Below are 27,429 nucleotides of genomic sequence, written 5' to 3' on the forward strand. Positions count from 1 at the left end.
TACTTAGTAACAATTTTTCGAATTCTCATTGATGGGAAATCTCCCAATCACAACCTCTGAGCTCCACGTACATATCTGATAAAATTCATGCGAACGAACATTTTATATTTACAACGATCTAATTTCAATTTGTTTATGATGGTTTAGTATTTATTACCTTACATCTTAGGTACAAGGTATAAAAACATACGATAATAGCTTTAATTTCTCCAATATATCGAAGGCCACTTACGATAGACTTCGTTTATCAGAACGCTTAGAATGATGAGTGATGACACTCAGATGAATAGTAGGCATCACACAGAGAATAAAGAAATTCAATACATTTTGAAGTTCAAGGTGTGTGTGGTCAGACGGGGAAGACAACAAAGAAAACTCTGGAATGAACACGTGGAATGGATATGCGAAACTAGCATCTCACACACCACGTTGCAATGAAAACACGTTGGCAATTGCCCTCCCGACAGATCATCCAAAATATGAAAAAAGATAGCTGGAACTCAATCTTCGATCAACAAAATAAATATTATAACAAGTAGGTATAACACAAATTGGTTTTACATGTCACACAGTTGTGTAAAAAAAACTCTTGACAACTAAACTAACAATACGAAAATATTCGCGTTTCGAGATTCTGTAGGGTTTAGTGAAATTTTACTCTCTAGTCTACTTTTTGTCTTCGTTGGTGACTTCCGGACTAGTTCAGTGACCGGTGCAAAGATTTAAGACTTAAGGCCATGCATTAGTTGAGACACGGTCTAAAAAGATCGTCGCTACGCGATGCGCGGTTTGCGGGTCGCGGGTGCAAATGAGGCATGTCAAACCAAATATTATTTGTCTTATAAATCCAACATGTGTCCATTTAATGTTCTGTTTATTGTTTTATCAGTGACAATAATAATATATTCATTGACATGTTTTCTTTTTAAAGTAAATGGGTAACGTTTTAAGTCATCTTTACACGATTTAGGAATTATTACGGCCGTCGCCATCACGAAGCAAAATGACGTCCTTCCAGCTCTACATGCTCTCTCAGAATGGGAGCGAGTGCAAAATTTCGTCGTGCCTATGGTAGAAAATTATTTGGCGTTTCACTGATGAATCACCTTAAGTGTTAGGTAGACCTGACTCTTCTATCATATACCCTTAATACCTGCCTACTTTACGAGGTATCGTAATAGGATAATAAACAGACTCTGTATTGTAAAATAGGTATGAGTGCGGATAAAATTATGTGGCCAGTAAGCTTCCTTTCGTAGTTAACGTGGTTTCTCAATATGTTCAACCAAAGCGGTTCAGATGCATTTCACAAAGCTCATAAATTTCAATTCATTCGATAATGGCGGTGCACCTGTTTCCTTTTCGGCATGCAAATTCTTTACAAAACAACAATAGGCTCTTTGCAAACCCTATTCAGCAAACATAGTGAAAAACTGGTTAGAGCTACCAAGCACATACTATTACACTTATACCTCGATCATACGGACATTGGTATTGGCGCGCACACACAAGGGGTTTTCCGGTCCGGCCCCTCCCAGAAATGGAAAAAATACAAATTATGTCATATGTAAATGGAATATAACCTCTTCATTTTCTTTATCATGCTGATGACCATGACCAGGATGATTTGGCTATCGAACAGCCATCTCAACAGGTAGGCTCCACTCATCTCGGCATTCTACGACAAGCAAGGCCCGTGGTACTCATAAATCGGTGCAACTATCTTGGGCATCCAATTTTTGCTTTAATATTCCGATATTGTTTTTACCAAAAAATGTCGCACCGACGTTTATGTGTGGCAGTACATTGAGTTACATGTGTTTTGTGAATGATAAATACAATCACATAAAGAAATTCAACGTGTTGCAGTATACGAGTTTACGTGCGACCGGGCTAATGTGTACCTTTTGGACGTTCTCTACATCTCGATGACTACTTAAGTCCAGTGATGGTCTCTTTCCATTACATCGTATGACGTATACCCATGTGTGTGCTTACATCAAAATTAATTAGATATTCCGTTTTTTCCATTACGCATTATACCCAGCATGCATCTCGCTGTATCATCCTCGTAAAATAACCGAAAGGAATGGAATCAGGCTGGCATCTAACAGTCGATAGATTGTGATGATATCAAGCAATATAATACATATACTAATAATGTACCTATTGAATATTCAGCGAATTTAACCTGTTATTGATGTCTTCAGAAATTTTTAACTAAAGAAAATAGCAATTAGCCATTAAATGACATTTCAGTGCGAGAACAATACCCGAAGCCTTCTAGAAGAAATTCTAATATTCTTACACTTCTTACAGCACATTCGCATCAATTCTATTTTTAGGTTTTATAGTATCACTGCTAATAAAATGATCATCAGAAGAACACCTATAGTCTATACAGGATCGCGTGTTTAAAAATATTACGAGCATGTGTGAGCGAGCAACTTCAAAGCTGCCCACCGCGATCTAATTTATTGTGTTTTAAATAAAAGCCAGAGTCCGCCTGCTGATGTTCCGTTCTGACATTTCGCCATCGCGTATGGGTATTCGCTGTCAAACTTGAGCAGCCTCGCTGTCTCGACTTTAGAACAGAATAATTGCTAAAATTTGAATATTGCGAAAAAATTATGATTAGGTACATGAAAATAATATTAATGTAATGGTAATAACAATGTATAATCGTAGCAAAGTAGGTACACTGCTAAACAGTCGACCAAAAGTAGATAATTATAGTAAGTATAAAGACTAGGAAGAAGTAGGAAAGTACGTAGGTGAATGTGTCTCCTGCTTAAGCATTGTGCTTGTCGTCAAACATCCTGGCGTTAAACAAAACGTGTTTTGCATTAATTATGAAGGTGAAAGAAGAAGACAAAAGTGTAAGAGAGAGTTAGTTGTAATAAAATAGTGACCATAAAAGGGAGTAAGTAATTCACGGAAACATACTTAGTTAAATTACATATCTGTGACAAAAATTAAAATATCGACGACCAGGAATCAAGATATTATGACACTTTGAATAATAAATTATACTCTAGTGTCCGCCAAACTGTGTGCTCCGAAATAAGAGGTTTGTGAATCTGTCCGTTAGTAGGTACACTATATTTAAAACTCACAGTTTGATTGCTTCTACAAAATATATAAGTGCATAATGTTCCATGTCTTGATTATCAAATGTTACATTACGATACACACCTGACATAATAGTGGAAGAAAATTTAATAGCAGTCTCATTTTCGGAGTATTGATAGCGTTTTAGATTTCGGCTGGGATTCAATATGCTTGATTATTATGTACCTACTTACAACAGTATTAGGATTATTTGTATGGGATATTTTTATTCGGTGTGCCGTGAAACACGTTTCCTTCTGCAGTGTGTCGTCAGTTAAAAAAAGTTTGACAAACACTGGATTAGCGCAATGAGAAAAAAATCTTGTCGACACGATTTTATTGGTTTTTTATTTCTAAAACAAAATTAATACAGTATCAAAATTATATAAGTATACCTACTTAATAGGTCATTTGTATAACATGGATATAGGTAGGTACTTAGTTGTCTACATACTTAATAATCAGTGAATCACTTTAGAATAATAATTATTGCATGAAGAATAAAATCGTCGAAATTAATGTGAGCTAAGAAGAATAATTTAAATGTTAGTGATGTACTGATGTACTTAGTTAACGCATTTTGTTTGTATGATACACTCATAATGACATAAACTATAAAGCATAGTAGGTATTATGAGAAAGTGTCAAGTAATTATTAGGTCATATTCCAGGTCACAGGTGCATGACTTAAAAATACTTAATTTGAAATTGTATTTTGGTAATAAAGATATTATGGTTTTATGAGCATTATTGTTTTAGTTCCCACCGGTCGCAAGTGTACAGCTCCGAAAGATAATAATATGGATAAAGAAAATATTACACAGGTGGTTTTGAAAGTGAAGAGCTCAAAGCGAAAAGGCCGCCGCAAACCCTGCTCGGTAGTAGGTACTGAGGACGTGGTACACAGAGTTGTACGTACACTGCAGGCTACAGCAGCTCAGCGTTCAAGGTCGCGGTCATCTGGCAACACCGCAGGTTCAGACTCTTCTTTCCCTCCAATATTGTAAGGAGCACAAAATTACTATCCCATTTGCGCGGAAGAGTGGGACGCTGTTATGGACCTCTTTCGTGTAGGAAAGTAACAGAAGACGGAACTATTGTTGTTTGTATTCACCCGCTTGCAACCAGGGATGCAAATTGTAGTAATAATCATTATGTTAGCTGGCAACTAATTGTTTTCACCATGTCTTGTCATATTATTACGTTATTTGCACACTCGTCAAATAATTAGTAAGTAAGTAATTATAAGCTCAAAATCACAATAGGTATGCACCAACCCAATTATTTTTTTCTGGAAAAATTCCGCGCCATCTGATTTGATCAGTTTTTATCATCTGGGAATGATTTGATTAACCAGGGCTGCGGAATCGAAATTTAACGGTCGTGATGGCTAAGCTAGAGTCGTCAGAAAACGCATTTTAATTTAAAATAATACTTTCTACTATCAAAAATCAATATCAAACATTTAAAATATGTTTGCTCACTACCAAACTAAAAATAAATTCATATACTTATTCTTATTACTAACTGTGTCATTTGTAAATTATAATTCTCGGAATGTTTTCACCCTTGTTGCTAGATCGATCGTTTATCAGATGTATCCAAATAATATTATCATGGGGAAATAATATTAGGTAGGCACTACCATGGTTTGCAATAACAATGTTATATTATGTATGAGTCAGGAAATAAATTATTTGTCACAATCCCTTGAAATCATTGGTGCTTGTAAAGCTCGACTCGAACTAATAATTAATAGATATCTGTTAGTAATCAATGTAATCATATTTGCATTGTATATTAATCAGTGGCGAAGGGTGACTTTTGGAAAGAGGTAGGCTGTGGAGAAAGCACATTTATTAGATATATTTACGGGAAATAAGAAGATAATCCGACATCACTACTGATGAATAGGTACACAGAAATCGATGAAATTTCAAAAGCTCACTGATGGTATAAAATTAAACAATTAATTTAAATTATGTATTTTCCTAAACATTTATAAACGCAAGATACCAATTTATATTTTAACCTGTAAAACTAGACACTTTAAAATACTTATATATTTAAAATACAAACTTATGTATAATATCAGATTTCAACTGACATAACCGACTGAATAAATTGTCTTAATCTATGAATGAACTAACTGATAAACAAAAATCATGAGATAATTCATTTTATATTTTTAACAACAATAAATATTTATATGTGATTGAATCCCTAAGAAATTATTTTTTAAATTAATTATTTTGAATAAATGTGCACTTACGTAATATGTAAGCGCCCCTTAAATAGCTTACCGATTTGTATGGGCCGCCGCAGACGTCTTGAAATTATGAGAAACAAACTTCATATAACAATATATACAATATGTGAAGCGAAACGAGATGTCGCCTATTTTTTTTTTTAAACTTTCGAGACATGCCATAAATGGTGCTTATTGAAATAGGGGAAAAGATCGTAAAATTATTATGACAATTATACGATAGATGTCGTTGGACATATTTAATATATTGTGATTATATTATTTAATATGGCAATATAAAATTAAAAAATATTTTTCTTAAGAAGGTAGGCTTTAAATAATCGTCTAGTATGGAGTCTTCGCCACTGATATTAATGGGTAATGAACCATTTTCGTTTGAACTCCCGTAGCATGAAATATACCTACCTATACCTACATCGAGGTGAAAATAAATAATTATTATAAACGTAATCGATTCAACAAATTCACTTATTTTTAAATTTAAGTCTTGACAAAAGGGGATGACGTTATGAATTTAACAAGGAGGCAAACAGTTGGCAAGCCTAGTGCCACCCTAATAACAGGACGCCAATCCTCAACTCGGCGGTATTCCGATCGATGTCTGGTGTTTACATTATTTTGGTAATATGCAACATGGGAACGACGCCTGTTTTATCCAGCGATCAATGAATGAATGAAATTATTATTATTGAGCAAATATGGCAGGGTCGACGTGCCACCAAGCATTTGTTTCGATTGAAAGCAACGGGAGGGACACGCTTGTAATATCAAACGCCATAATCATCCATTTTTGAGACACGCACCTAAATGCCACTCAAATTGTTTGCAACCTGCTTGATATTTAAGAATTATTATCAATAGGGGAATATTTTCGAGAAAATACGTCAATGTGACAGACAACAGTAGGTACATTGTATTAATGTATCGTACACTAAGTAAATCGGAAAACTATTACAGGTTATAATATTATGAAAAGAACTAAGCTGGCATGGAGTGCTTCTGGGTGTCTTAACCATGGCCCCCACATCCTGAAGCGGGCCCCCATGCTAGGATGTTTGGAGGGCCCCCCTACCTATCGCTAAGGGTAAAGTCAGTGTAACGCGCTGCAGTAGCGTTATCCAAATAGTGTATTTGCAGCGATTGTTTATATTTTTAATATCTACGAGTACATCCATTTCAATGATAGAGTTGTGGAGTATCGGCACACAGTAAAAATTGCATCGTACAACCAAATAGTTTTATAGCGACTTTTTTACTATTAGAGCAAATTTGTGATCTGTGTTAATCTCACTTATCTGGTCGGCTCGCCACGCCGGGCCCTTCCTGAGCCCGGGCCCTGTCAGCTCCTCCCATGTGGTGGTCATGGTCTTAACCGTAAAGTGTTCGACCAATGTGTACTGCCAGTGCTCACGTCGTGTGAAACATGGACTCGTACAGTAAGAGAAATCGATAAATTACGATTAGCTCAAGATGGTGTGGAAAGGTCACAAAAGAAACCAATCAATATGGAAGCAGATAAGAGTATCGACGCGATGTGATAGAAACCCCTAAGGAGATGAAATGGAAATGAGCTGGACAAGTGCTGCCATACAGTGATATCCAACGGGCACTAAACAACTAACTGTAAGGACGCTCTAAAACCCGCTCGATAGAGAAACTCATAAAGTTCGGTGGATGGATCGTCTTGATAATGCCGTTACAACCCAAATAATTTCATGTCATAAATATCATATTGGCGGCTCTCATAAGTCTGATCTCACTTATTGCCGAGACATTTCGAACGATGGCCGAGCGCACCTACTTACTCTCGCAGATCGGCCTTGCTCGGATAATCTCAGTGGGGTACGGCATTAGGTACTGTTTAGTTAGTGGTTATAGATAAGATAATTAAGTACCTAATAAATAAATTTACTGAATACTTACTGTACAGCATAGCTCAAATACGGGATGTTGGCATTGGTACACACTATATAAATTACAGACTAACTTCTATATCAAGTCTTCTACGTCACAGCGTTGCATGCGCCGACACTGTTGCATCACGTGGTTTTTGCGCGCTTATATTATTACGTCACGTGCCATTCGCGTATTAACATGTCATGGCAGAAACTCTATCTCTGGCACTATTGAGAGGAATTATTAAAAGTTTTGTTATGTGTTTCTCCTTCTCACAATACTTATATATTCGAAATAAAGCTCTTCGTCTGTTTCCGCAAACGTTTAGATACTTCAATGTAAATAAAACTCCACGCGATATCGGACACACACTGAAGAAAATTGTAGGCCCTGGGAGTGTAGTCGTAGGAATAAAAATGCGGAGGGAGGGTTAGTTCCAGAAATGAACGTGGTGACGTAAATACTTGATATTATAGAGTCGCACTGTACATATAAAGTTCTTAGAAACAAACAAGACAAATTTTAAATCGTGGTTATGAATGGTATGAGCTGATTTGTGAAGGTGTCCTTGTTTGACTATCCCTATAGTTGCTTCGAAATTTACTAAAATATTGTCCTCGAATAGTCGCGATCAACTAATCGGCCAAATCAACTTTTCCAATTTTGATTAATTTGGATTGTCTTCTTTTGACAAAACTTCTGCGCGCCCCGCCCTAGCACGGCATTGGTTGTATTCGTTTGCCAAACAGGATGACTGCATTCTCTCCATTCATCCAAGCCGCACAACTTTGTATCATTCGGAATCCAACAAAGGAGAAACATTTTTTCCTGCCTCAATCATTATTACAAGGCAACGAACACAAGAAACATTTTTATAATACAACAGCCGGGACGGGACAAGGAGGATTTTTGAGAAACTCAGCGCCAACAAAGCAACGTTTCTTTGAAGATTCCACATCAAAGGATACAAAAAAAAAACATGCGTGTCTTCAACTGTTGCATATACCTACTTTCAAAGAAAAAGCATCTAATAAACTGTTTTATGCCCACTTGTTACATATAATCGTTTCGAGAAAATTGTACATCCATATGCAGTTAGCCGTATTGCATGTACTACAAATTAATACATACATTTAATAAAAACACATCAAAATACGTAATAAAAACCACCATATTACAAAGGAGAGTTACTTATATGAAAATATGTACAATTATATTATCGTACTTATTTATTTATATAGCATTTCTGTATATAGGTACGTACATTATTTTAAAACATTACAAAAGGCCATGAGACCCAATAACAGTAGTGTAGTTGGTTTTAAAATAATAGAAAATAATCGCAAACATATAGGCTTTGAGAAAATTACAAATATATTGTGACCTCACAGAGAATCGAACCCGGAGACTCCTGAGGAAAGGCCGGCGCCTTGCGCACTGGAGTATGAGGACACTCACTTTACATACTACATCTTTGTTAAACAAAGTCGTTTGATCCAGATGATGGACGTAATGGGTTGAATAATAACAACCACTCCTCGTAAGAAGTCAGTTAATACAATAGAATATAATATTTCCATTATTGGACGCTCGTATCATCAGCTTATTGTAAATTAGGTTTTTATTTTATAAAATAAATTAATGCGCCGACGTTTGAGAAGCATTATCTAATCTTCAAATGAATTAGTGAATAAGGCAATTATTGCTATTGATCATTCAATTTGAACATTGATGAAATCAATTATCGTATTCTTTGTTGCCTACACGGTTTCCCTTAGAAAAATTCGTTTTCAGAGTTATCTGGCAACATTATTAGCCAATTTAATCTCTTCTCTAAAAAACTTCAACGTAATATTAGTAGGTATATTGTATTATACGATAAAGTGAAAAAGAACACAAAATGCCATACAAACTGTTTCGTTCCCATAACGATAGAAATCTCAAGTCATGACAAAACGGAGCACATGACTCAAATAATATTTACTCGTTGCTTCAAACAAGTTCTTAATTTGATGTTATCTTATTCTTTGATCTTTGCCTCATGTAAAAAGCCCGGTAGCATAAAAAATTAAGTGATTACTGATTATAAATAAAGATTATTAATAATAATTATTATTCGTATGCAAGTGGAAACATAACTTATCGATAATCTTACATGAATCGCAATGAGATTACTAATTTATTTCATGTTTACCGAAACATAATATACTATTAGGTATTTATTACATGTAAAACAAACCGAGTTGTTACATTTTAAAATTTACATTGAAGACCAAACAATTTCGTCGGTGTTTTGTAAAAAGGGCGAATCAACTATTTTGGCGAAATCCAGATTTTAATCAAAATACAATATTATGTACCCCACTAGCTTTGTTGTGTAAAAACGGCGAATTTGTATCTCCACAGGAAAGTACTTAAAAACGATAATCGACTAAAATTAAATTAACTAAAATTACGAATAAAAAGCGAATGTGACATATTAGGCCTTTTAAAATATTATATAATAATGCCTATTATAATGACAATATTCTTTCTAAGCTTTATTATAAACTTGTTAGATATTTATAATCATCCACAGGTAATAAACAAATAAATGTCAAAAGTTAAAAATCCTCCTCCTGTAAAATAGCATTTTGGTGAATTCGCCATTTTTACAAAACAACGACGATTTCTGCAATCCAACGTTGCAGTTAGAATAGTTACGTGGGTTATGGAGTTAGTATTAGTGGTTGGGTGCAGAATGTGACCGCCATTCCATTTTGGCTGTAAATGCACTTAAAGAAAATAAGATGAATTTATTCGATTTCCTCTCTGACATAATACAAATCTTGTAATCTATTACAATAATTGACCAGTATCCAACTGGTTTCTGAAAAGAAAAATGTGTAGGTATGACTTGAAATCCTTTTTTTTGACATTGAATCCATTGTGGTGTGGTATGGTCACACAATACATCGCGATTTTACTACGATTTAAAAATAAATGAATTAGCTACCTAATAAATGAGGACGTTATATTTAATGTTAATTTATAGGATTAAGTGGATTCACTTCGATATAATTCATCGAATCATTAATCAAAGTCATGTCATCGTTATCAGCTGCACTTTGCAGCATAAAACCACATTATTTGCTAATAGTTTACACAGGGATAAATATTTCAGTTGTGGTGAACCATTTACTTATGTCTAATACACTGCCGTACTAAGCACAGAGGCCGTATCTGCATTTTAGGCAAGTGGGAGATCTGAGCTTTCATATTATTTTACTTTTCCTGCTAATACTGGGGAACTTTTTATTTATTTTATTTGCCTATAATAGTTAATTTTGGTTTAAGATTTGTTTACATACCTTGAAAATTTGATTTATGTTATTATTATTATTATTATTATGTATTGATATTAGCCATATATATGTCAGATACGGCTAATATGCCTTAGTAAATGATAGTTACAACCAAATCGCTTAGTATTTATCGAGTTTATTTCTCAAACTCCGTAGATACGGCTATTAAAACCCTTGATTTCTCCGTAACTATAGCAGTTACGGCTTGGATTTATTCACCGATCTTATACAAAAACTCTGCAGAATCCAAATATCTAAAAACATGAAAATACCTAAATACGTCAGTTACGGCCTCTGTGCTTAGTAAGGCAGTACAGATAAAATGAATAAAGTAATAGGAGGGCCAAGACAGGATTTGCTATTCCAGATTTTTAGTACCTACGTATGGTTGAATTAGTTGTAGGTACAATGTCAAATTCGTTCAAATTAGCAATGTCAAATTCAATAGGTATTTACTTAAATGAAAACATGCTATTAAAACTTGTTTATTTAGAATTGTATTTAATAGATATACTTACAGTAATATTTTGAGTTTATGGCTGGTTGAATTCTTTATGATGGTCATGCCCTAAAACGCAATAAACACAAAGCGCGCCGAGTATCTCTAATATTACTAATATTGAATGAGCGGTTACCTACGTGACTACTGAAAAGAACATATACTTTAACACGTGCTTAAATTTATCCCGTATTTCTAAAAATTCGAGAGTAGAAAACGTCGTACAGCCTCAGCCAGAAAACAGCCCATTTCATATTATTTGTGTTCCCTCCGTGATGTATTTGGATTCTAAGCTAAAACGCTCATATACAAAATAACTATTTCAGCGTTATCAGTCCCGTCACATGTACCCTGATCGCAATTATGCACGACATCTACTGGTTCTCGATAACTGGTCACTGATAATGTGAATAGAATAGGTAGATACATAACGAGTTTCGACCTGGCGGCCAGGAAAAGAACAAAGTGACAGACAAGCCACTCGACAAATAGATTGATGGCAAGCTGTTGACATCGCGATTATCAAACGCGTTCAAAGAAGCCGCCGCAGTACGAAAAATCGACGGCGGGAAAACATCAAAGCTTACAGTGATACAGACAGACATTCATATTTTTTTATGAGAGCCAATGAATAATGGACATACAATAATTATTATTAGTGCGCAATGTAATATTAACATTTTCTGGTAGAGGCCAAGCAATTAATTACATTTTAATTTTAGCGAAATCACTCTTGATTCCTTGAATAGACTAGGCATGTCCAAATTTTAAATATGCTGTTGTCTTTCTTACTATTCAAAATTAAACCTGGCAGCGATTTACCAGTCTTCCTGTTATCATTATTAAACTTAGACTAAGGCCACATAGGCAGGTGCCTTGCTTGGTGGCTACGTGCTAGGTGACAATATCCTATCGACAGGACGCACACTATACTATCATGCATGTTGGTTATTTTTATTGTGTCGCCTAGTGATTTTGCCATTATCTATGGATTTTGCAAGATGGCGGATGTTTCTTCAGTATGACAAACGTCAAACACCGTATATTTTGAGGTTATGAATAATGACGCATGGGATGAATTGACATTATGCACCCAACAAATTCGAATTTGAGACTCTCGAAATTTTAAACTTAAATTCTCTGTGAGAAATAGCTTTCTGGTTAGTTTTGAGAGTGACATATCGTTGTTGACTTGAGCGCTCCCATTTATGTCAAATGAATTTATACCTAAGCACGTAGCGTGCAATGTGGCAGTAGTTTTTAATAGACAAGCATAGCACCTAGCTCAGCACTAGCGAAGAACCTGTCTATGTGGTCGAAGCCTTAGGCATAAAGCCCACCAAAAAAGCGCTCGATGCGCTCACTACTGAGTAGGCCCCCTCCCACCCGCGCATTATCCTTCACCTATGTAATAAGGGGCCCAAGAAGCACAAAATAATTATTATCAGCGTCTCTCATAACAAAGCAATAAAAATATTATATTATTTCGGGGCTTGTAATTAATATTCACGATGACATTATTCTACCAGCGAAATATCGGACACGCAATAAAATTAAACAATGAGTTCTCTGTTATTAAATAATGGCTTCTCGCCCGTCGATCGACGACGCTTCCAGAGCGTGATTTTGCTCGCGCGTTCAATGAATGGACTACGTTGTATTTTCGTTCATTCGTATCGCCGAGAAGCCAAAAAACGATGACTCATGGGGCGGGCGCGCATAATGCGTCGTCAAATCCAGTGTGCGCTGGCGTATTTGATTACGTTGTATTTTTGATGATTTACGCGCCACTTGTGAAATTTTGCGCGAGAGCCCCACTTGCTGCGTTAAGTGGGTTTTACGCCTTAGATAAACGTATTATACCTACCTATTCGGCGACTGAGGAAATTGAGGAGTTTCAAATCAAACACAAAAAACACTAAATTTCCCATTCTTCGTGAAAATGATAGACTTTGGTCTTTTTAGGGCACTCATTATATTTGTCATCAAACTAATCTTCTAATATACAGTCTACTGCGTGACAGTAATGGGAAACTCTGTCTCAGATTAAAACGCGGGGATCCACATATTCTCTTTTATCACTCCCGGGGCAGGTCGTGAGTGAAGCAATATGATTCAAGTGATATTATGACGACGTGACACGGGTTTCCTGGTAAAAAGCTTTGGTGTAAGATGGTTAAAGAAATATAAATAAGAAGGGTTAATACTTCCGCCGCAAAATCTTAATTAAATCGTATTATATTATTAAAACTGAATTTAAACGCGTGGTACATTTTCAGAACTCAATTTCCTACAGTTCGATCGACGAAAATCCACCCAGCGATCAACACTGTGGGCATGCCTGTTTGACGAAAGAGACAGATGACTCAACAGGGTTACCACATTGACAGAACGTAACAATAGAATAATTAATCTTGTCAACAATAATGAGTATACATTTGCCTAACAATATTGAAAAAGCCTACAGATTAAGTTAGTGTAATAAATGGGCATGGTGGCTTTGCGTTGCATTTTCAAATAAATGTGCGTTGTCTCTATGATGACAATATTGAGTTTCAATATAGTAACATTAACAACACAATACAGCAAATATCAGAATGGTAATCGCACAATTTTGGAAGCAATTCTAGTCATTGATTCAATTTCGCTACATTTTGACAAATACATAATATTAAGATTTGTCGATTTCCTAGGTGTGTATTGTATTCACGGAAAAACCGAGACCGTCTGGCATAGCCATGGAAGCACCATCATGCACCATGCACGCCTTTCCATTACGTTATCAATATCGCCAATGGACCATTTATACATCACAAAATCATTTTCGATTATTGTTACCATGCGGAAATCTGCTATGCTTCCCTCCCAATAAAGATTTCAAGGGCAGGCAGGCGTAATCATGGGCACGTCCATATTAAAAATGGAGACAATGGCAGGAAAATTCTTCACAACAGCTCACAATATCCACTGTTTATATGTATCTATTTTATTTGAATTATTTTTTTGCTTCTCACAAATAAAGCATCTCTTCTGCAGCGTTTACATTTTCGTGTCATTGGTCTGCACTGTCAATTTCCGTAAAGCTAACATCGTGCATATCTATCGCATACAAATAGGTATATAAGTGCTTACTTATCAATACGATAGAGACCAGTTCATTCGAATTGTCATAATACCAAAGATATCAACCTAAAGTGATCGTTTGATATCAGACGAATTTTCCGCAAGCCTAGTGTGGGTAATTGATTTCTCAAATCATAAGCACTCAAGTGTTTGCCAAACAAAAACATCTTGAAGAATCCGTCGCGGTGTTGGGCTGGGTTTAGTTGGATTATTTAACTCTGATGATTAATTTTCTTTGATAAAAATTGTCACATGCAGACCATATTATTATTGTGGCATAACATGGTAGAGGCTGGTGGGCCTATTAAAGTTGCTAATATGCATTTCTATGATATACTAAGTCAACTGGTAAATTTCTGTTGCTACAAAGCAAATAGTCATAAGATTGTCAGTTATACGTTTACCACATTCATATAATATTATAATAATAATAATCCAATACCGGAGTCGACAGAACGGAATTACGGAGTGTCTGCCAGGACGAAACCAGTCATGTTCTAAAAATCTTATAACTGAACACTTACGTGTTTGTTATTTTTATTAATTTTTAAGAAACCATAAGTACTTAAGTATTTCAATAAATTTAATAATCCATGACGTTAGGGAGATGGTGCTAGTAATATTACAATAATTAATTACTTATGCACAGTGAGTACTGTTTATGACCATGCAAGAACGTGTGAATAACCTATTATATAGGTATGCATGTAGCTAATATATATCTACATACATCACTGTATCGTTTACTATCTAAATAGCGATCAGATATCTTAATATGATATTTCATCTATATAATATGTAAACAAATTAAAAATATACAAATTATTTCCTTGCAATGGTACAATATTTCATAAGAAATCACGCGCACATATCAGAATTATGTACTTAAGTGTAATTACATATTTTATTGGAATAAGAACGTGCCTGCGTAGGTAATGATGTTTAAGTAGGTATCATTCTAATTAAGTATTGAGGCGAATAAAGAAGCTTTTGTGAGTCTTGTGGCAACCCTAATACAAATTAAGGAGGTGCATAATTTAATTATTTTCATTACCGCAGTGAGTAGTGCAATGGCCCATGATACCTGTCGGCATATAACGTTGTGGGTTCCTGGTTCAAACCCAGAGTATGGACCCAATATGTTGAGCAAGTGGGAAATATCCATTTTTCGTATAAACAAAAATCTGAAATACAAACTCCACTCTGTGTAACCTCACATGATCTTCTTATGCCGGGTCCACACTGGCAACATGTCGCGCGACAACCTCGTTAAATTTTACGATAAGTATGATAATTATCGTAAAATTTAACGAGGTTGTCGCGCGACATGTTGCCAGTGTGGACCCGGCATTAGGATGTGACACGGTTTAAAAAAACATAGGAATATAAATTAAAGCTTACGACACATTCACAGAGTCCATTCACCCTCATTTGAACTTTGAATAGTGTTTTGAATTCAATTCCGACTTTGCTGTCGAACCAAGACGCGTTCTTCACTAAATACTTTTCCCATCATACGATCTGTGTAATCGAACATAATAATAATCACCAAAACAGTGTTCATCCTAAGGCAACCCCCCACCGAAAACATTCCCCCACTCTTCATATTCCTCCGGAGTCAAGGGCGGTTTGTTACTATCTAACTGACAGTTTTATCTACAGAAAACAATCGGGAAAAAATATGAACCGACAATGACTTATACACTTACTATAATAATGTAACAAATTAATATAAATTCAAATTCCATCAAGTACCCTCGGTCTATTATATTAATATTAGAATTAATATAACGTAATATAACTAACACTTTAGGTAATGAGTGACATTTAATAATACGGAGCAACATACATTTGCAGATATCGCCCATTCATGATTCACCATTCATGAGTGTATATACCAGGTACCTACTGCATTGGCAATACATACCTACCATTTTTGCTGAGGTAAATTCAATGTAGGCGTGATATTTACAAAATAGCGTAAATGAAAGCACGTGTAGGCGCGCGTACACATTCCAATACTCGCTCAGGTGAGATTTTCTATCAACGGGTCTTATCTTATTTATATCCACGACAATCGAAACGATCCCCCGTCACCGATGAAGGCAGATAAGCTCGAACATGTGGGAAGGCAGGACAAATATTTACGTCGCGTAAATATTATCATTTTCAATTAAAGCCATACTAGAAAACGGCATTAAAAGTCACGATAAGCTGCACAAAATCAACGATTATCTACGTTAAATATAATAGTAATCAATGAATTATGGCACTACAATTAGCTATATTAAATTTCTAGCATTAAAGGGATTGAAAAGATGGAAACATGAAAACGGATCCGATTGATTCCAGGTCACTCGTCACAACATTCAGAGAGTGATGAAAATCATACGCCAAAAATAAATATAACTACTCTATAAAATGTATTGAAGGATGTTGGTATTGGTGAGTGAGCGAGTAGCTACGTCCTACATACAAACTCCCGTTAGCGACAAAGCACACTGCGAGTGGCCTTGCGACGCGCGCATGTGGCGAGAAGCGTAAAAGAGGCGTACCGTTTAGGCCGCCTGCGCCATGCACGCATCGCACGGGTTATTACAGTGTGCTCCGCCACGAAAAGCTATGATAGTCGATGAGTAGGGTTCGACATTGTAGTCTGTATGGGCGAGGCTGCAATGTGGTCGCTAAAAGCTACATCGATATAGGCGCAAGGGTATATGGTGACACCAATGAGGTTTGATTTTTTCGGTGCGCTCATAGAGACGTTCTTAGAAATAAAGTCGTATATTGCCAACTTTCAGTTTACCAGTATGTATTCTGTCAGTAACATTACAGAATAAATAGGTGAAGAATAGGAAAAATATGAAAACCAAGTTCTGTATTTACTTAGTCTTGGATACAATCTTTATAATGTGCCAGGAATTTGTTAAGAGGAAAACTTTTCACGGATGGTGACGACGAAAAAAAATATAAATGTAGGTGAATCTGAATGACTTTAATACGGTGTGATCATTCACACTATTTTCGAGAAAAGTTCATGTGTAACGTGTAAAAAAAATTTAAATAATTTTACTACCCATACTTGAATGTTCCGTCTGAAGTTGGCCGACCCCCTGAGCTAGACAGTTGCCTTATGTGAAATATCGTATTTTCCTGTCACTGAAAATATGCATTTGCATTATTTTCTTTTACCCATGCTCTGTGTGGCTCTTCGTATTACTAAAATACACCTGGAGCGCCGGCGTTGTGGCGCTGACAGTGTATTTCCGTCGCGACGCTCTCTAAATGACTGCTAGCTTCCGCTTTTCTTTTCGCGGCGGCTTTTCAGCCCTCGGAGGCGGTATTCTCGACGTCCGCTGCCATCCCATACCTCTACACACGCTCCCCACTCGCAGCTGCACGCGAAGCTCAATCCAACTCTACGATGGTGCAAACGCCGACCGGATTTGACAAAATTGTGCGAAATTTAAAATCTTGTTCGAACCTTCAAGGATTACATCAATCACTTTTATTTTTAAATACAGTCGAACTTGGTTATTACGAGGAAGATGGGAACGACTGAATTTGCTCGTAATAAGCGTTACTCGTTATAGCAGAGAATAGTATTTTTAAATGAGCGGTCACATAACACAAAGTCACAACTCAAACAAAAATACACCATTAGAATTTTTCCCCGAAACAAGCATGGCATTCATAAACTACAAAAGTTGTTTATTGTAATGAACGCTGGTAGGTACCTAGTGACTTCACAAACCTTGGATTTTTACATGCAATTTCAACCATGTGCGTGTGTACTTTTTCAATATTGTCGACGAAAAGGATAGGATTTTGATTATTAAACACACTCTTGAGTCATGACGTACCTATGCGAAGAAAGTTTTCTTTTTATTCTTAGATGACATCCCTGGTTAATAAGCTTGTATCGTGAGATAAAATAATTGGCAAGGCCGTTTATAGTCAGGTCTCATCCTCATCACTAAATGGCGAATACAGACGGTAGCATTAGTTATTGCTTAAATTCGAATGCAATGCGGAATCTGGACCATGTTCGATTACATATTTAATATTTTTTCCAATAAGTCTGAAAATTTTACCATATTATTTCATTTTCGAAGTAGGTATAAGCAATAACTACCACTACGATTGAAATTCACAGGTTCGTGCCAATAACTACCACTACGATTGAAATTCACAGGTTCGTGCCGCGGCCTGAATATAGTGGGCCTTGGTATGAATTAAGAACAGTGCTACGACGACGGGATAATCATTACAGTGGACGATGAATATCTGGGCGCCGCACAGATTAATGAAATGCGCGAAGATTTTCATCTATTTGTAAGTTACGACGTCATCCAGTCGGTGGTGACGAATTATCGTAGACTCCCCAGAGTTTTTCGAGTATTATTTTTTTTAATTGATGGAACTATACAATGTTAGTCGTGAAAGTATTTATAATTTTCTTCAGTAGTCAGTACACAATAGTTTTATTTTTAGATGACACCGATTTTACAACCAATATTCGAGCACAGAAAAATATGGTCTCAATCTGGCCTGGCGTGGCGTCACATTAAAATTAGTTAGAAAATTATTGTGACGCAATATTTTCCATCGGAGAAGAATTTGAGAATATTATGTACCTTATTTTGATGTCTGAAAGTGATATAAAACGCTATTCTTAGGAGTAATTTCATTTTTATATCTCAACTGAACATGTCAACAATGTCATGTCTACCAAATTAATAAAAAAATAAATAACAGACGCTGTGCTGTGATACGTGACGTAACAAATATCTAATTATTATTTATATTATAAATCGTCCTTTTTTGTAAACAAAAAATATCAGACGATAAGTTTATTATCGTTATCATCACTCACTGTCTACCAAAAAAGTAGATTCACAATAATTATTCATTTTTTGATTGCACCAGTGACATTAATTTACTTATCATTCACTATGACTTTGCTTTGTTGCTTCATTAATATTTAAACAAATATTGTCAGATTGTGTTCCAAACAATCCGTCATATAACTAACACAAATTATTAATGAATTTGTGGGTATTTGTGGTGTGATCCACCAAAATCCATCCCGCAATCGACGCGTTGGACATGTCTGATATAAGTAAATGAACCATCAGTCTCCTATCCTATACACTTTTTCTAAAACACTTGATTTATATTTCGACGAATACCTACGTAGATACCGAAAAATTTTCAACATCTACAACGATTATCGATAGACAAACAATCGATACGACGTGATGCTAAAGTTTGATACATTTTCCCATAATCACTTAGGAATTATTCTGACTAATCGCTTCCCTCACATCTTTACGTCAAGTTCACAGTTTCGCAATATTGTTTTCACATTCAAAATAACAGCGACATATTTAGTTGTCTTTATTGGCATGAGAATTAACTAATGCGTGTAAGATAACATAATATTGAGGAAAAAAAGCGTTCCAAACCTTCGCCATTGTCATATAGTTATTTGGCAATAATCACCATCCAAAGTTGATAATTTAGCTCGACTTGGCGTATTTTAAATGATTTCGTTCCGGGCCACTGCCACTTATGTGCTATAATTACGTATTATTATGTATGGATACTGTAGGCGACGCAATCTAAGTTGCCGATATTGGCTTCTTATGCCGTGTCCACACTGGCAACAAGTTGCTGGCAACCTCATTAATTTTTACGACAATTATCATAATTGCTTAAGAAATTTTACGATAATTATAATAATTATCGTAAAATCCAACGAGATTGCTAGTGTGGACCCGGCATTATAGATAAGCGCGTATCTTGAAGACTTCGCGTGCAAGTATGGTTCTGCATTATAGTTGTATACGAACGACTCTTCATTAACACGATGCTTACGAGCGGGCCCTTTTAATTAATTTTGTAATTAACGTGTTAATTTGCATTTGAAAAGTAATTAGCAAAAACACAAATTTGTGCGGCCCGTAAGCTATGGGTTAAGATAATTACAAATCTTATAATTTCATGAATAAGAGGATGAGATTTAGAATATGTAATAATAATTTTATAAGTACATCGACTTCGGAATCTTTCTGATACATGAATCTCTTCTCGTGAAAAAATGACGACGCAATTAGTTCGGCCCATGGTTTTCGGTCACGCTTGCCAGCTGAAAACGTCTGCGCGGCTTGGAGGACAACTCTTTGATGTTTGTGAGCAAAACAAAATGCCCGAAACGTCCGCGAGAGAGGAGACTCAACTCTTTCTTTTTCTTGCGGTTGTGACTGACTACCACTACGCTACTTTGCATCAGCACCTGCTGCTCGCTCTTCGGTTTTTTTCGTCTTGGGTTAACGACCAAAAATATAATTAATGATTTAATAGCGGACAAAAAGAGCGCTGGCAACATTTTCATACGGCGGCGTGGTACTATTTTTATATTGGACATAATTAGGTAAACAAAAACATACGGACGCTGGACATATGGTTTTCCCACTGTGATAATGATAAGACAATGCAGGCGAATCAATAATAAAGCCTAGTACAGACAGACAAACCATACGATTAATAATATTAATGACCCAGGGCCAGTGAAAAAAATAATTTGAAAAGATAAGTAGTTTGGGGGATCCATTTCGAAAAAAATATCTTCTAACTTAGGTACTTATAATTTATTTTTTAAGGTTGCGGGAGGGGGCGGGGTTAACACAATCTAGCAGGGACCACTGACTACCGCATTTACCCCGCCTACTACTTATAGTTTCTCGTCGCATTTCCGGGTACATTCCCCATACCCATACACTCCGATTTTTAGTAGCTATACCCACGAGTCATTGCAACATGTCGCATCTACAAGTGGTTATCGAGTCATACATATTAAGATCATTAGTGTCAATTTGTAAAGTCCGCACTTGCTGTGTCAGAACAGAACAGAACATTAAAGCAAACATTGGATGCCTCGGATGGGAGTTACAATGACACATGCCCTGGGTTTCGTAGAATACCAAGAGAGAACAACCCGTTGAGAAGGCTATTTTCAACGGCCAAATCATCCGGGTTATCTAGATGTCAAAGAAGAAGCAATATTTCAAAATATTTATTTTCGTTCCCGAATGAGGAGGGCGGGAGTCCGGACCCGAAAACCACCTCCTTGATGGGCCTGACCCACACCAAAAACGTTGAGAATTATAATAATCCGATAATAACAATAATAACCATAATAAACCACACATTATAAGTGTTCAATTTACAAATGCAATAATCATAGATTAAAAGAAACAATAATGCTTATAGAATATAGAACATTAAAACAAAAGCTTCGTTGTAGGTAGGTAGTTATCTCACTGTTGAATGGATTGCGGAAGTAAACGAAAATTTGGGTGCTTGAAATGCAGACTCAATGGTCTTGCCATCCATTAGCATTCAGCCACCAGCGGCATTGTAAAACTCATTTAAATTGCACACAAAGATACAAATCAAACAATACAATATTTACATTAACCGGCGCTGATAAGTTACGCAACGTTTGATGTTCTTCGTTTCCATTCGATTTACGAGATCTGTGGCGCCACTGTTGCGTTGACAGTTCCATTTCGAATTCCACTGGGCGTTAAAGGATTAAGATTACGCAGTTAAAAAAATACAACCATAATGTAAATTTATGGAAAAACTACATAATTTATCAATAAGGAATTCCTTTATGCATAATATGGCAACCCCGAATCTGAGATGTACCCTTAGTTTATGTAATCACGGCACGATTGCAAAAATACGTAGGTAAGTATTTACAATACATACATATTAGAATATTAGTAATATCGAACGATGTGGCTAGCACATACCTACAATAATAACGAGATGTTGTTAATTCATTATGATGGCTGGTCTCTGATTGTGATTACTGATTGATTAGTATTTTTGTGGTGTACGTCTCCTCGTGTACGATGTTTACTGAAGCATGATTTTGTAATGCCACAAATGCAAAAGTTGACACACTCCTGTTTGATACAAAATCAACACTAGACTGAATAAAAAAAACAATAAAAAAGCACTTAGCGATATCTTTGAAGTGGCGCCCAAGACGACATTAAATCCTTGGAAATTTAGCGGTTATCGAGATTTATGATACTAAGGCATTTAGATCATTACACTGAACACTGCTAATCAAATTGAAATTCTGCGTATTTCCACAATCATGCGCCATTTCGCAAAGATAACGATTATACTTCAATGAATGAATAATCATTATGATAAAATAAAATTCTTAGTTTTCAAAAATCGTACACAACTAAATCAAAATATCTTACGTTACCTACGTGTCTTACGTTTTCATTGATAATATTGTTATGAAAACATTGAATAAAAAAAAGTACAAATAGGTAGGTACTTTGATTGTTTACTGATTTTAAAATATGGTATGTATTAAACAGGTATGACACCAACGGCAAACAAAATATGGTTAGCATCCATAATCCAAGATTAAACAAAAACGTTCTCATCATATTTGCTGAAGCAGTTTTTAATAAAATTGCGTTTGATTTTTTTATCATCTCTTGTATCCTACATGAAAAATAATGACGCTGTGAATACGGAAAACCTGACCTATCGCAATTCGCGATTTATAATATGACAACTTCATATTATTTTCGGTTACATATTGAGTAAAAACGGACTGTGACATTATACAAAAAGTCAAAAGGGCTCGAATGTGTATGAAAATGGATGTTCATAGATTTAGAATGTTGAGATTACCAGTAGCCTTTAGAGTTTAGGTATTGTTTGGCTTTCCCATATTTCCTTCTAGAAATCTCTCTGACATTCCTTCATTTGGGAAAACGTGCTGGAAAATTCACGATGACACTCATCCATGTCAGAAATCGAAATCCAGAATGATAGAATAGTGAACAATCGTCCGTGAGCGTGTGACCATTGAAAATATTGTTAAAATAGTCGTTTATCTACAGTCCGTGTCTGGTGATATCATGCAACTGATGAATGGGAAAACGTGCTGGAAAATTCACGATGACACTCATCCATGTCAGAAATCGAAATCCAGAATGATAGAATAGTGAACAATCGTCCGTGAGCGTGTGACCATTGAAAATATTGTTAAAATAGTCGTTTATCTACAGTCCGTGTCTGGTGATATCATGCAACTGATGAATGAAGCTAAAAATCTGTGGGTGTACCTAGATAATATTATGTAAGATAATAAACATAGTATGGAGCAGCTACGATGTCTAAAGCAGAAGATACAGAGTCGATCGGCAATGTTCTCACCTGAAAATTGTTTATATCCATTGCGGAACTTGGTCCGCCACCAGCGCACAATGTGTGCGGCCATCGCCGGCTCCTGGCTGCTGGCGGCGGGCAGCGGCGACTCCAAGATCTCGTACCACGTCATGCGCCAACTTGCGCAATCACCAGGATAATACCATCACACACACACGTCAATGTGACCCTGACAGGTCTGACCGAGTATCCGTTGACTTGTAGTTAAATCCTTAAACTCCCAGATATAAATAATAATACGATTCGCAAGCCCACGGAAAGTTGAAATGTGTAGTTTGAAAGTTATTCTACGCAGGTGCTAACCAGCATCAATCAGTGGGAGCTATTCTTGTTAGTGTCTCTTTGGTCGACTTTGTTTGCTGCGGACTCTGGTTAAATCTGATTCCACGAAACCGTCCGTTGTTGCTTATTGAAGTGACCGTTTTCAACCTTCGCAGTGGGGGCCTCTTTTCATGTAGTTTACACACAGACTTCTTTGTGGACCTACCGACAACGTGTATGCCTAGATTTCAGTGGAAAAAAATCGACAATACTCGATAAGGTTTTTACTGCATATCTTTTCTTTACGAGATACCCGTGGCTGTAATACTATTTACCATGTAAGCGTATTTTCATACGTATATTTTTATTCCAGTCGCAGAAAGTTAAATGGGCGATACATGGGTTTCATAAAAGAATGCCAGTTTTGGGTATTGGTTTGTAGCGGGATGTGGCAACCGGGGAGAGAAAGAGATGGCTTTTCCTATCGTCGACTCCCTCTATCTCTCGCACTTCTTATTTCAAAAGCGATGCCGCCAAAACGCTCTCGTGAGCGGGCACTCGTCGAGCCGTGTTTCTTTCCCGTCGATGGAGAGATACAGTGTAATATCTCTTCGGAAACCTTGTGGCTTCCTGTGACACACAGATTACTTCTTAAACAAAAAGGCACAGCACCGTACTTAAAAGAAAAACACAAACGGAATTTAATTTTCCAAAATAACTTATTTAAATTTCATTAAATTGAATTAACTCCAACTATTAACCACAAGTTCACACCTGTCAAAAATATTCTCTTCGTATTTGATGTTTCATTGACAGCACAGACGTTTGGAGAGTTTCGTGAAAGCTGTAAAACAACAATATTATGAATAGGTATACTATGACAGCACAATTTACTACGTCAAACGTAAACACAAACATACAAGGCGGGAAATAAACGTCACGTAAAAACTAAAAATACGATAGATCACCGGTTGGAGATGAGAATTATCACTGTTTGATTCTGGTATTTTAAACGTTGACCCAAATAAGTTTGGGTAAATGTTTTAAATGAAATGACGCGCGTGTTTATATCGAGATATGTGAATTGATTGACATACAGCCACCGCTCGTCGCGCTCGGCTGAAGACTGAAGCGAAAAGCGAAGGAAAAGATGGAAGACTGCGCCCCGTCAGCCGACACTAACCTTGCAGTGGCACCACGTAAAGACACTTTTAAATTTTATCAGTTTTATTCTTCAAAATGTATTTTTATTTGTAAACGTGAAATTTTTTTTTGCTGGACTTGTATAAATAATGTTGCTTATGGGGGGACATGCTCGTCGAAGGTCAAAATTGAGTTTTTATTGTATTTTCAAACCATGATCCTGGACACTCCTTAAACGTTGTAGATAATTTATTTATATAATTTTGAAGCCTTATTATCCTTTATAGTTATTTTAAACATTTGATGACTGTATAAAGTATTTTTGTTACATAGTTGTTAATAGTACGGGTATTGAGCGTATGTTACGTTTATCAATGTTTAGAAAAATACATACTTAATTCAAATTCATTGCTTAATTTTTGTGTCATATTTATCAGTTAGTAGTAATATCGGATTATCTTCTTATTCTACCGTAAGTATATCTGACAAGTGTGCTGTCTCCACAGCCTACCTCTTTCCAAAAGTCACCCTTCGCCACTGGTGATGGGTTCTCCGAGATTTTACAGAATGATTCCATGGGCTTCTCCAAACAATCACATAACATCGGTAAAGTTTAATAATAATTACAATATGTAAGATTTATAAAATGAGGTGGCGATTCACTCACAGTGTTCCTTCTTATAAGAATATTGCTGTACCTCCGATTATTTCACTGTTTACATTAATTTACACATTTTTTTGGTATAGCTCAATAATTCATCACATTCTGGTTGTTTCTATTTGGAGTAGGTACTAAAACCCTTCAAATAATTATTTATTAAAACACGATTTTGTTATATTGGCAGGTGGGCGCTCGGCCCCACTGCACGCCCATTATCTGGCGGCCCGTCTGTGTCCCCCTTCCCGCGACTTCATCTGCCGCCCTTGCCGCCACACACCAAACACCACGCGTGCCCCCTCTCGCTCCATACCTCAGCAAGGCAATGCCTTTTCAAAACCGAGACTTCTCAAATTATAGCTCTGTCCCATTCCTAGATGGATATCTTAGAAACAACAAAAAAACAATTTTAATGATACAAAAAACTTCCACTTTTGATGAAAATTTATAAAAATAAGAGAAGATAACAGATGTTTTCAGTTTTCACATAAGAAAACTTTTAAAATATGTACAAATAGTATACATACCTACTTAATATTGATAAATATGATTTATTGCAGTAAATAATTATTGTAAACTTACATCAGACAGAAATTAAGTAGGTAACATTTCGTACTTTTCGTATACGCAAACAAACATTATAGGTAGAGATACCTCGGAAAATTTGTAAAGTGAGTGCGTTCTATCCTCATTTTAATATTAAATTAAATATTGATTTACTTATAGATTTATTATTTGGAAAATTTCAACTACAAAACAATATCATTTTACAGAGTACCTACCTAATTCCCAACCTTTTTTGTTTTTTGGAACCCTTGAGACGTTTTATACTATAGAATCTTGAGGAACCCCTAACTGGTCTAAAGCAGTAAGCAGTGGCGGGTCACGCAGTCTTAACGTCACCTTTTACTTATTTTAGTATACTCTATACGAATAAAATAGGAATTATTCGTTTTTGGTCACGATACAAGGGAGCGATTCCAAATAACATTTCACAATCGGGGCAGATGATCGCTTTGAGTCGTAGTATCTTTTTGGATCTGCGAGTCTGCTGTGTAATTTGAGTCACCGCAACTCCAGTATTTTTATTCTACGCCGGAATAAACAATATAAAATAATATGATCTACAAAACGTTTAACGTAAGTGTGTGGTTCAGTTATTTTAAAAATGCTTTTTAGAATATCTCGCATGTTTCTTTAGCACTGCAACTGCCGTTGAATCAAAAGTATTAAATTAACGCTATCCTTATTTATTATTTTTATCCGTTCCGAATTTATTTTTAAAAAACTTATTTATTTCTCTAAGCTCCACTTACGTGCTTCTTTCGTTACAAGATGACATTGCGTGTCTCTTTCGCGCACATAATAGTGGTGGAAGATAATACTCGTGATGTCGTGTTGCCATCTCTGTCGCATCCCGCGGCATGTTCCTTTGGCGGGATTTTAAGCCGCCCGCTCTGTAATGCCGACACAAGTATGGCTTTGAAATTATCGGCCCGTTGACGGACAAACAGCGTAAGTAACTTAGTTTTATTTTATATCAAAGTTTGTAGAACAATATAATTCATTAGGCGATATTCGATTGATTTTTGAACAAAAATTGATTTGATTTCACCACAGAACACGCCATACAATCAAGACACCAAAAAACGTAACTATAAAAATAGTGATTTAATACTTAGGTAAGTACTCGCCGTACTGGTGTGTACCTATATACAAACGATAGAGGCAGTAGACCTATTTAAAAAAAAATATTTCCCGGCAATTTATTATTGGCCTACGTGGCAGTGGTGTAGTGAGATTTTATTTATAAACAATTTAATTTTCATGATTGATTTTTGATTACCTATCA

At 36.0% G+C, this 27,429-nt stretch overlaps 1 protein-coding gene across 1 annotated transcript in view; it reads right to left on the reverse strand.

Moving 5' to 3' along the window:
- nkd (NKD inhibitor of WNT signaling pathway naked cuticle) overlaps window positions 1–24,904 on the reverse strand; it is an 83,715-nt gene extending 58,811 nt beyond the window's left edge. The window contains exon 1 of the mRNA XM_085946458.1: window positions 23,504–24,904. Coding sequence (XP_085802584.1) covers window positions 23,504–23,627 — 124 coding nt within the window. The 5' untranslated portion in view covers window positions 23,628–24,904. The remainder of the gene's footprint in view (window positions 1–23,503) is intronic.
- Window positions 24,905–27,429: the final 2,525 nt, after the last annotated feature.

This window comes from Rhyacophila brunnea, unplaced genomic scaffold, assembly GCF_057557595.1.
Source record: "Rhyacophila brunnea isolate RB1 unplaced genomic scaffold, BYU_Rbru_1.0 scaffold_2, whole genome shotgun sequence".
Lineage (NCBI taxonomy): Eukaryota > Metazoa > Arthropoda > Insecta > Trichoptera > Rhyacophilidae > Rhyacophila > Rhyacophila brunnea.